Source organism: Pelodiscus sinensis, chromosome 22 (genome assembly GCF_049634645.1).
Source record: "Pelodiscus sinensis isolate JC-2024 chromosome 22, ASM4963464v1, whole genome shotgun sequence".
Classification (NCBI taxonomy): Eukaryota; Metazoa; Chordata; order Testudines; family Trionychidae; genus Pelodiscus; species Pelodiscus sinensis.
Genome location: NC_134732.1, coordinates 17899414 through 17911957, shown reverse-complemented (window position 1 = coordinate 17911957; position 12544 = coordinate 17899414). Strand labels below are relative to the sequence as shown.

The following is a 12544-nucleotide window of genomic DNA, read 5'->3' as shown; positions in this document are numbered from 1 at the left end:
TAGGAGGGTAGTGTAGACATACCCTAAAAGGGTGTCACAAGGAGGAGGGGGGGAAATTGTTCTCCTTGGCCTCTGAGGACAGGACAAGAAGCAATGGGCTTAAACTGCAACAAGGGAGGTTTAGGTTGGACATCAGGAAAAACTTCCTAACTGTCAGGATTGTTAATCACCAGAATAAATTGCCTAGGGAGGTTGTGGAAACTCCATCACTGGAGATATTTAAGAGCAGGTTAGACAGACCCCTGTCAGGGATGATCTATGGTGCTTGGTGCTGCCGTGAGGGCAGGGGACTGGACTTGACGATCTCTTGAGGTCCCTTCCAGTTCTAGTATTCTATGATTCTATGAATCTATGACAGTAAACAAAACCCTGTTTTCAGGCAGGTTTCACTGTGTAGAGTGCACACAGCCTAAGACACGGATATATATTGAGGGTCGGGGGGAAAGTGCTGCAGAGAATGGAGTTATGGACTTGTTTGGGATTAAACGCTTTTCCCCATAAAACCCCTTTTGAAATAGGTGCACCTCCTAAATACAGGAAAGATGGGCCCTTATTGGCTCTGCACATTCTATTTTGGAACTCAAAGTGATGTCTGATTGGCCAAGTTGCCTGTTGTGTCACTATCTCACTGCCTTCACAAAATGCTTCTAACTTCGTTCTCTTGGTGACGGTGAGGTTCATGGAAGGCTGTCTCTGAGTAAACTCAGGCCTCGGCTCCCTGTGTACAACTGAGAATATTAATATTTAATTATCTCTCTCTTTTATGTAGGTGCAGGTATGTTTCTATGCACAATCTATTTTGTAAAACTCCCCTAAATTAAATGTGGTCCATGTTTAGCGCCCTCTCATCAGCTACTCAGTGGGTAGTTTGAAGTTCTATACTTAACTTACAGATTTTCAGCTATGAGGATTTAAAAATAATTCAATGAGAATTTTGTCTGAGTTATTTCTCTGTGCTGCTTCCCTCTTCGCATTTCACTGCTGCGTCTGCATTTCCCTCCTTTTGCATGACCGTGTTTTCATCACATATCCTGGAAACATATGTCAGTGAGAGTATTTGTGTACTTGTCTGAATGAATGTAAAATATTTTGTCACTGGAAAGTATGCGTGGTCTCTTTGCCGGGAAAAAAAATGTTGCTGCGGTTCTGATGTGGGTTGAACTATCAAATGTTTATGGAGGATGACAAAGCAAAGCTGTTCACAGTGTGGTATCCAAGACATAGTAACGCTACACAATTCACCCAGGAGTGTTCTAGAAAAAACCTGAACCAAAATAATGGAATTTTGTGTGCATTCATCTTTCCAATGTGCTAAGCTCTGTCTGTTTATTCCAGGTGTTGACAATAGGGATCTTAAATTGCGAGTAATTGACTAATCGAATAGTCGATGCATCAGTTCACCTAGTCAATAGGGCGCCTCCCCTTTTGAAGTGTAGAAACAGCCTTAAGGCTGTTGCTACACTTTAAAGGTGAACGCGCCATATGGAGCCTGGGGTTAGCTCCTCCATGAGGTGCTGCCACTTTGAAATGCTGCGGCGAGCCTGGCATCAGACTCCTTGCAACATTTCACAGTGGCAGCACCACATGGAGCCTGGCATCAGCTGGGGACTCCAGGCTCCATGTGGTGCTGCCGCTTTGAAACACCTTTTTGGCCCCAGGCTGCACTGGGTGTTTCAAAGCGGCATTTGCTTATCGGACAGTTGACTGGTCCTTCACATCCCTAGCTGGCAAACTCGTTGATTGTTATTTGTAGCACCTTGATACTTACAAGGAAATTTGAGTGCCCATTGTAGTCAGCATAGTACGAGCCAGACCTTGCCCTAAAGAGCTTTGTGGTACTAGGGATGTGAATGCTTAACCAGTGCCTTGGAGCAGCACCAGCCCCAGCACTGTGAAGGGGAGCAGCGGGAGCCTGCTGGCAACAGCTCCAGCCCGGGGGCCAGTGCAGGGCTGGGAGCCCCATGGCCTCGGGGCTGCTCCGTCCTTCAAGCTCCCATCCCCAGTGCTGAAATCCCACTTAGTCGGTTAACTGGTTAAACGCTGGATTAACCTAACGTTTAACCGGTTAACAGATTAATCGGGATTTTACATCCCTACATGGTACGGAACAGATCTAAATAGCGAGAGCATCTCTGGGGCCGTCTTCCTTTCGCAGTTAATCAGACCTTCCAGTTGAGATCCCATTCTCCGTGATGTGATGAACCTAGAGCAATTACAGCAGCCGTGTGTCTACAACACTACTGGCTCCTCCTCTTTGTTTCCAGCTGCTTCTGTGCAGTCCAGGTTCTTTGCAATGAGTATCTGAAATGCTGGTAGAAACCAGTGAAACCAAGAGCAACAACCAGCATCGTGGCTGTGTCTAGACTACATGGCTCCATCGACGGAGCTATGTAGATGAGGGTTATAGGCAAAGGGAAATGAAGCGGCGATTTAAATAATCGCGGCTTCATTTAAATTTACTTGGCTGCCGCGCTGAGCCGACAAACAGCTAATCAGCTGTTTGTCAGCTCAGCGCGCTAGTCTGGACGCTCCCCTGCCGACATCAAAGCCCTTTGTTGGCAGCCCCGTTATTCCTCGTAGAATGAGGTTTACCGGGGCTGCCGACAAAGGGCTTTGATGTCGACAGGGGGAACGTCCAGACTAGCGGCGAGCCAACAAACAGCTGATCAGCTGTTTGTCGGCTCAGCGCGGCAGCCATGTAAATTTAAATGAAGCCGCGATTATTTAAATCGCCGCTTCATTTCCCTTTGCCCAATAAACAAATCTACATGCCTCCGTCGACGGAGCCATGTAGTGTAGACGTACCCCATGAGACCAGACTAGGGATGTTAAATGGCGTTTAATCAGCTAATTGACTAGTCGATGGAATTTCCATCGACTAATTGATTAGTTGATAAGGGGAGGAAACTGCAGAGCCGCAGCAGGGTTAGCTCCCAACCCCAGGAACTAACTCCACTGTAACTTTGCCTTTTAAATATATTAAGATCTGGTGGCTCTTAATAAGTTTAAAAAGCACAAGTGCGGCGGGGGAGGCGGGGGGGGCGGACTAGGTGCGAGCCGGGACAGCTGATTCCTGGCTTACACATGGTCCCCCACTACAGGAGGGACTGGCTTTTAAGCTGGCTCCCCCCCAGCACCGGCTCCTGCTCCCCCCGCTTGCTGTCTCTCTCTGATAGAGGCAACCATGGGACGGGAAGCAACTAGTTGAGTCACTAGTGGACTATCCGATAAGCAGGCCTTGATGAATGGTGGTGAAAGCCACTCACCAGCCCCGCATTGTGCATGTGCACACCGCAAATGAACAGGGCGCCCAGCTGAAATCTACTCGCCACGGGCGAGTAGATTCAATACTTTGTCGAGCCCTGCCGATAAGCTTATGCTTATCGGATAGTCCAGTAGTCAACTAGTCGCTTACATCCCTAGACCAGACCATGGGTTTGGGAACTGCTGATCCAATCCCTTTATCTAGGATTTTGTACCAGGATTTTGCAAGTGTAGTGGATCAGGTGAAGGTATTGGGTTAGTCACGTCTAGCCTGTGTGTTGTTTTTGAACTTGTTTATTTCGATTAAATGTCTTTATTTACACTCCCCCTTGTCCTCCTCTCTTTCGTGGTCTAGGTTGCATGGGTGGGCCCTGGCAATGGGATATCCATCCCATTCAGGGAGCATAAAGGAAGACCGGGAATCTCCTAGTGGCTGCTGCAACAGTAAGTGAGACCCAGCGGTAGGAAAATGTCGACGGTCACATCAGCGATACAGGCTCCCCAGGGTCCTGTCAATCCACCCCCGCCGGAGGTCACCAACCCCAACAAACCCGGGCGGAAGACCAACCAGTTGCAGTACATGCAAAACGTGGTGGTGAAGACCTTGTGGAAGCATCAGTTTGCGTGGCCCTTCTACCAACCCGTGGACGCAATTAAATTGAATCTGCCGGTAAGTATTCCACTTCCTTCGCTTTGTGTCCTCTCCCAGGAGAGCTCTGCTTTAGCCACGTGCAGTTTCTGCCCATGTGAGTCCCTGACTCCTCTCGGAGTTGCTGGGCTGAGTGAGCATTGGCCGCTGCATAGCCCAATCAATGGGGTAATCCTTTGTTTCCCAATACCCTGCATATCAGATGAGACCTGACTTCTTCATAGCTGGTAGACGTTATGTTAACTTTGATCCATTATTAAGCGGGTTGTTGGGGGTTTTTTTTCAATTTTTTCTTTGGCTCTGTTTATTAGAAGATCCTCAGGCCTCTGCCATCTGTAAGTTTGCTTGCAGATTTAGAATGTTACCTTAATCGCGTCTGACTTGTGCTCAAAGAAGGCGCGTAAGGACTGCTTTTTTGAATTATGTAATGGGATTTCCAAGAGTGGGTGGCTTCCCTGAAATCTTTGGATCAGGAACAGGAGCTGGAATGCTACAGAACTGAAATAGCAAAGTACATAAAGCCCTTTTGTCCGTGTAGCTTATTCTGTTCAGGGAGCTGGTTTACGCCAGTGTTTCTCACCCATTTTTTAATAAAGTACCCCTTTTAAAAATTATAAGTACCCCCAGTACCTACAGTTTTCAGACACACAATTTTTTTTGCTACCATTGCAACACATTTGTTTAAACAACTGAATCACAGCCAGGCGGGTGATGAAATTTTGGGGTGTAAAAAGTACAAAAATAATAAAGCACTGTAAAAATTAAAACAAAAATTCAGTTTTGTAGATGTACCCCCCCCCCCCCCGACTTCTCTCAAGTACCCCTAAAGGTACTCATACCACTGGTTGAGAAACACTGGTTTAAGCTATACCAGGAAAAGAGTTATTTTGCTGGAACAAGCTGCCTCTCCATGGGGGAAAGATTCTCATTATGACTACCACCAAGTCTTTTTTAAGTGTAGACAAGATCTTTGTCCCATAAACTGATGTTACACAAGGCTTTTTTTTTTTAAGCCTCTGAACATCTTAGTTCCTCCTGAATCCCTTAAATATCAAGGGAACAATTCTTTTTCTAGACATACATGCACAGCTCCCAGTGACTTCTCTGCTGTCGGCGCACATTCACTTGTCAGGAAAAAGCGTTTCTCTGTTAACGTTTAGCATGGGCTTGTTTCCCCAGATCTCCACTCCAGCAGTCAGCACCAAGCCAGCCACTGCTGGAAACTTTCAAGAAAATTGGTGCTCACTCCAGCTTGCACGAACTGTGTCTCAGCAGCGGCGGGACCGTGCCTCTGCAGAGCCCTGCGCGGATGCAAAAATGTGGATCCGCCTCCGCCAGGCTCAATTCATCATCCAGTCCGGATTTTACTGGCATCCGCACAGCAAATGATCCGGAGGGGAGGGGGAGCACAGATGAGCGAGGAAGGGGGCAGGGTTGTGCTGGGAAGAGCCAGGCAGCCTGAAAGCAGGGACTGGGGAGGAAGGGGGAGAAGGGGCAGCCGGGGCTCGGGCTCCACAGGTCGGTGCTCACCAGGCGGGGGTGGAGGAGGGCAGGGTCATCACTCAGCCCCCCCTGCAGGGAAATTTAGGGTGGAGCTTTTGGTACCCTTTCCCTGCCAACAGTGCAGCAGCCTGCCCTGGCGCACCCCACTCGGCCTTGCGACTGGGCGGTTGGGGGGTGCCCCCTGCCCAGGTATCTGAGGATATGCAGGGCTCTGTGCATCTGATTTCCAGTGTTTCTTAGCGTCTGGGCTCCCGCTTTGACCCACCCGCTCACCCCATCGGTTGCAGAGCAACAGGGTTTATTTCGGGTTAATTTTTAGTTAGAAGTGGGAGGCGTGTTTTAAATCCCGTGTGGTGGCAGACAGGAGGGGTTTTTTTTTTCAATCTCGTCCTAACTCTGACATTTCCGAATTGCCACAATCGTGCAAATCAGACCCCAGCAGGAAAGCAGGGTCTTTGTTTTCTGGGAAATGTATCCCCTCCCTGATGTCCCCCATTTGGGGGGGAGGGACTATTCTCATTGGGGTTTTCTAGGCCTCCTGACCTAGAGTTAGATCAGAGAAATCTTGCCAAGCATTCTGGCACTAACATCACACTGGGGCCGTTTTAACTGCGGTTCCAATTGATTTTACTGGATTTGGTTCCAAGAAAGAAAAGAGGAGAATGCCTGTCACCAAAAGGCAGCTCTTTGCTAGATGTCTTGTGTATGCCTGGCCCAAAGCAGAAGAAGCAGCGCGGACAGCGGTCTCCTCTTCGGTATTGACATTTCGTTTCTCTCGTCAGCCGAATGCACCTCTGCTTCTAGCCCACCTGGGTGTCAGTCCCTGTGGAGAACCCCTGAACACGGGGGAAAGCCAGGTTACTAACCGACGAAGGGCATTTCTCTGAGCTTCTTTCCCCTTTGTGATCCGAGTCGTGCGCCTTCCTTTGTCCTCACTGATCCTGGACAGGCAGGCGGCAGCTGTGGGCAAGACCTGAAGATGTGAGCTTCAGGCACTCATGCGTCTGGGCAGGCTGCCTCAAGATAACTCCTGCTGCTTTGAACAGTCTGCTGGCTGCAAGTGCGACTTGCAACGTGTGGCTCCGTGATGTCAATTGGGAGAGCGCCAATTCCTATTTGTTACTACCTACATTTATGGACTGGATCAAGATCTTCTTTCCAAGTCCATCAAGTTGATAGGGTCTAGTTAAAATACTGGCCTGAAGAGTAAAGCACTGCAGGGCCTGTGTAATATTTCAATATCCTTGTACGCCTTTATGGTTCTTTTTAATGGGTTTAATGTCATAGGGAGGGGTTTGGTAAGGACATGGAGAAATTTAGGGAAACAGTGGAAGAACTATGGCTTTTTTCATGTACAGTCTCACTCGAACCCCCGTGGGTCAGGAAATGGAGTTTTCCACCTTATCCTTACTAGCTGCATGATGGTCTCTCCTTGCACGCTCCAGACGCAGCTAGTCTTGCAGGTCATTCCCTGGTGTTAGGCACAGCGATGGCCCACAGTCATGGAGAGAGACCTGCAACTCGGAAGTGATGTGCTTTATATCCATGGACATCTGCAGATGGGGAGGGGTATCTGTGGATCATTCTTGCAGACGAGGACACCAATTTTGCCTCGGCACAGGGCTCTAGTCATGGAGGGCACCCCTGAACATAGAAGACTCCTTGCACAGTCCCTCAAAGTATCCAAATTGCACCCACTTAAACTCCCCTCCTGTGTCATCACAGCATCCGATGTGACTAATCCTGGACAGGCACCAGCTGACATGGAAGCCCTTGGAAAGCAGGATTTCTGGAAGCAGCATCGAATAACTAGCCAATGCTCATCAGCCGAGGCTGTGATCCTTCTTGCTAATGTCCACTTTTGCAAGCGTTTCCCTTTCCAGAGGCAGTCCTTAAAGCAAGCTGGTTAGCACAAGCAGCTTCCGAAAGTTCAGCTGATTAAGGTCTTGCCTTTACTACAAGTAATACGATTGTCCCCAACTTTGGCGACAGAAATGGCCCCAGTTTCTAGCATCCGCTGCATCACATCTGTATTCAAAAAAGAATTAGATAAGTTCAGGGAGCATCGTTCCAATTAGCCAGTGTGGGCAGGGACGCAACCCTATGCTCCGTGTGTCTCTCATCCTCTGTCGGCCAGAAACTGGGACTGGACAATGTGAGGAGGATCATTACTAATTCCCTAATTGGTTTATTCCTTCTAAAACATCTGGCTCTGGCCACTTGTCAGAAGAGGAGATACTGGGCTAGATGGACCATTGGTCTGACCCAGTACGATCATCTTATGCTCTTATGTGTTTGGCCTAGAGGCAAAAAATGTGAATGTTCCATTCTGTGCTACAAACCAAACCTACATTTACAACCAGACTAGATTTACCTGGCATTGCAGAGGGTGGGGGCGGTCAGTGGCTTCCGTCAGTGGGGATGGAAGCCATGCTGCCCGAGCCACAGTGGCTCCCTGATTTGTTTGCTGCCCCCTGTGGTCATTTGGGAGCATAACTGTCCCTGCTATCACAGCCCTCTCTTTCCGTTTGATGAGAAACAGTCACATTCCATGCACATCCCATTGTCCTGGCACAACCAAACCCTGACCTTGTTTTAAGTGCTGATAGAAGGAAGATACACACCAAATTTGGTGGTCCTAGCTTTTACCGTTTAGGAGGAGTTCTTGCACTGACAGATGGATAGATGCACAGACAGACAGACATACAAGCTCTCTCAAATATATGGTAGATTAGGGGACAGCTGGATTGAAACTCTGTTCCATAAAAACCTGGCTGAAAACTCTGTTTTCCTCCCAATATCAGGTACAGAACGTTTGGGGGCAAACTTGATTATTATTTTTTTTAAGTTGATCGAGTCCCTTTACGTATAGGTTTTTCAGCATGTCTGAGCAATTGAGGCTTACGAATGAAGTCCCTTTTTATACATTAAAACTCTATTCAAATTTCCCACTGCGGAGTAAGTGAAATTAAAGGTTAGTTGGGCAGTCTGAGCCGAGAATGGAAGTGTGTCTGTGAATGGTTCAAGGGAGGCTGGGAACAGAGGAAGATGCTTTTTAGCAGCTGGCTACTAACCCTGTAAATAAACAGATCTAAAGCAGTGTTGTGTGTAACATCTCTACTGTTTCTTACACAGGATTATCACAAAATAATCAAAAACCCGATGGATATGGGCACAATTAAGAAGCGACTGGAACACAACTATTATTGGAGCGCCAGTGAATGTATGCAGGACTTCAACACAATGTTTACAAATTGCTACATTTACAACAAGGTAAAGAACGCAGACAGAGTCACTGCTGGGACTGGGAACAGGGAGCCCTGCATGCGGCGATTCCGCTGCAGCTTTTGACTGGGGATCACTTGTGCCCAAAGTCCGTCTGGCCACTAATAGTAACCACGTTACTTTAAATGTACAGACCTGTCTTTGTGTGGCCCGCACTGGCAACTGTGTTCTTAACTCTAGGTAGAATTTATATCTTGGGGTGACACACTGAGTCAGCTGAGGCTCAGCCCTTTAATGCCACCGAGGCATTTTTTCAGATTAGCTAATGTTTGCACAACGCTTTGTAGATGTTAAGTGGAATAGAAGTGCTAAGTGTTACTGTCTTTGTCCAGTCGTAACTAATATCACATACTCCTCTCAGCAGCAGAGGGCAGGTAAATAAATCCTATCCTTACATCCGCTGTCCATGCCTCATGCGTTCTTCCATAAATCACTTTGTCGGATGCTTATATATGCTTTTTTTTTGGGTGGGGCTTTAAAATCCTTTTTTTTTCCCCTCCTTGTCTTCTTTTTCCTGAGAGACTTCATCATTGACCCATGCTGGGGAATGAGCTGAAATGAATTAATTAATTAGCGCTGCAGCGCGAAGGGTTCGTTTATTCTCTTCCCCTGACTATTTTGTCAGGCTCGCTGCCTCCAAACCAATAGGTAGGACAGCAGTGGTGTGGACGTCTAAAGAATTGTCTTCTGAATCGCCAGTACGGGCGATTTGGCAGCTGGAGTAGAGGCTGCGATTTGACAGCTGGTCCAGGACAGACATCGGAGGGTCCAAGTGTCCTGCAGTAAAAGACTCACAGCACAGCTACGGCTGGCCTGGAACAACTCACTCAGGCTCGCGGAGCTTGGGTTGGGGGGAATGAAAAATGGCAATGGAGATGTTTCAGGCTTGGGCTACAGACCGAGCTCTGGGAACTCCTCCCCTTGCAGGGTCCTAGAGTCCAGGCACCAGCCCGGGTCCAGTTTTTCAGTCCCAGAGCCTGACCCCTCTGAGTCAGCTGAGCTAGACCAATCAGGGGCTTTTGACCCCTGCGTAGACATACCTTTAGAATAGGGATGTCGAATCCTGTTTAATCGGTGAACTGGTTAAAAGTAGGATTTAGCTGATTAATCGACTAAACGGGAGGTGGCTGGGGGGGAGGGGGGGCCTATCGGCTCCCGCGTCCCGCTACAGACAGGGGTTCCTCCAGCCAGACAGAGCAGCCCACGCCGGGCCCGCCGCGAATAGGGGCTGCTCTGGCTGGCTGGAACACACCTGCCTGTTACGGGTTATAGAACACTAGAACTGGAAGGGACCTCGAGAGGTCATCAAGTCCAGTCCCCTGCCCTCACAGCAGGACCAAGCACCATCTAGATCATTCCTGATAGATGTCTGTCCAACCTGCTTTTAAATATCTCCAGTGATAGAGATTCCACAACCTCCCTAGGCAATTTATTCCAGTGTTTAATCACGCTGACAAGTAGGAAGTTTTTCCTGATGTCCAACCTAAACCTCCCTTGCTGCAATTTAAGCCCATTGCTTCTTGTCCTATGAGGCTTGTTCCATAGGGCTGAAGGAAGCCGCTCCAGCCCCCACTGATTAACCAGAACTGGTAAGCCTCACCTGCAATAGCTGAGACTTACCAGTTAACTGGTTAACCAGTTAACCATTCCCATCCCTACCTTAGAACCCAGTCTCTAGCCCAAATCTCTCCACTGCTATTTTAACCCCGCATCCAGACCCTGACTCGGATATTTGGTACTGCAGGTTTTTTATTGCCGTGTAGACGTACCGATTGAGGCTGGAGTGCACACCAGAAAAGGGGTCAAAAGTTATTTAATCCTCAGAGCTTTGGCGTGTTCATTCATTGGAAGGCCATGTACGTTTCTGGCTAGGGGATAGATAAACCAACGATACCGTAAAGGCTTTTGGCATCTCTTTGCTTCTCCCGGGTGCATGATGCTAGTGCTGCCTTGTTCTGTCCACCCAGCCCACGGATGACATCGTCCTCATGGCACAAGCTTTGGAGAAGATTTTTCTGCAGAAAGTAGCCCAGATGCCCCAGGAAGAAGTCGAGTTATTACCACCAGTCCCAAAAGGCAAAGGTCGCAAGCCAGCCACGGGCACACAGACTGCAGGTACTGATCCGACCAGACGGCAATACATGTTGCAAGCCCGTTGCTGATTCCGGACCCACTTCCGCCCTGCCTGACTATAGACACGCGTTTAGGAGGGTAAGAAAGGAGTGTAGCCTCATTCAGGACTTGTGGATTCTCCTTGCCTGATTTAGAGCTTGTCTGTCTATCTCAGGTACGTATGGGGTGCCCATCACTGTCATATGTGAGCACCTGTCTGTAATGTATTTATCCCCCGTAGCATGCCTGAAAGGTAGGACACTGCTGTTATCTCCATAGCACAGAGAAACTGAGGGCCAGATAGCTGAAGTCATTCAGGCTCCTAACTCCCATTGAAATCACAGGGGTGAAAACACAGGGGTTTACACTAATTTAACTAAATAGGAGTAAGCTGTTGTGCAGACAAAACCCAGTGTGGCTTTGGGCAAGTCAGTTGGCCTTTGTACATCATGTTCCACATATTTCAGATGAGGCACTAAGTAGGGATGTAAAAAGTTGTTTGAAAATGTAATGGTAACCCACTAAAAATCCTGCAGTTACACAGTTGCACACTCTGCAGAACCCGCAGCAAAGCCTCCTTGGGAGCCAACGTGTAATGTGGCAGGACGTGGCGTGGGACGTGGCCCCACAAGTTGACTGGAACCAGTAAGCCTCACCTGCTAAGATTAACCATTTACATCCCTAGGCCACTGAGGATATGTCTACACTTGCACCCTCTTTCAATAGAGGGATGCAAATGAAGACATTCGAAATTTCCAGTGAAACTGGGATTTAAATATCTCACGCTTCATTTGCATAATCACGTTATGGCGCTATTTCGAAATACAAAACGTGGTGTAGATGCGGTTATTTTGGGAGAACACCCTTCTTCCGAAATAACTGTTAAACCTCATTTTATGAGGAATAAGGGTTATTTTGGAAGAAGGGTGTTCTCCCAAAATAACCACATTTACACCGGGTTTTGTATTTCGAAATAGCACTAGTTCAAAATAGCTCCATAACGCGATTATGCAAATGAAGCACGGGATATTTAAATCCCGGCTTCATTTGCATCCCTCTATTGAAAGAGGGTACAAGTGTAGACCTACCCTAAGTCTGTAAAGTGCCCTTTGAAGATGTTGTAGAAGTGCAAATGTAGGAGTGTAATAGTGTAGTTGATTAACCGATTAACCGATAAGCAAAAGCTTATAGGTTAATGCTATAGACTACACGCATTTTCCTCCCACCGCTTGCCAGTGAAGTTTTTAGCAGGCTGACCAGCCGCCCAGCTCAGTCCTGGCTTGCATCGGGTCCTGGACCTACCCCCTCTGCAGCTTTGCATTTAAAGTGTATTAGGAGCCAGGCAGGCAGGCAGCCTGGCTCAATTCTGACTTGTGCCGGGTCTGGGAACACAGACTCTTCCCCCCCGGACTGGGGCTTCCTGGGGACTATAGAATAGTCAATTAACCAATAAGAATTCATGAGGTTAATAGACTATTCAATTAACTGATATTTAACATCCGTAATGCAAAGGGCTATTTGATTAATCAATAATAAAACAGTGCCATGGCTTTAAAAATCCCTCTTTTACATGTTGTATTAAAATACAGCTTCCTCTGTGAGCTCTACCACTGTTACAGGCCTGGAGTACTGCATAATGCGCTAGGCAAAGACTCCATAGATCTAGGTTCTATCTCCACTTCTGCTTTTCACTTAGGCTGTGTCTAGACTACATGCCTCTGTCGACAGAGG

At 47.8% G+C, this 12544-nt stretch overlaps 1 protein-coding gene across 4 annotated transcripts in view; it reads left to right on the top strand.

Moving 5' to 3' along the window:
- Positions 1–12544, top strand: part of BRD3 (bromodomain containing 3) — an 86827-nt gene that overhangs the window by 34434 nt on the left and 39849 nt on the right. For 2 of the 4 annotated variants that reach the window (XM_075905183.1, XM_075905180.1), the window contains exons 2-4: positions 3620–3934; positions 8552–8689; positions 10669–10816. In XM_075905183.1, coding sequence (XP_075761298.1) covers positions 3734–3934; positions 8552–8689; positions 10669–10816 — 487 coding nt within the window. In that variant the 5' untranslated portion in view covers positions 3620–3733. Of the gene's footprint in view, positions 1–615; positions 776–3619; positions 3935–8551; positions 8690–10668; positions 10817–12544 lie in introns of those variants that run through there. The other 2 variants (XM_075905182.1, XM_075905181.1) reach the window with 2 other exon arrangements.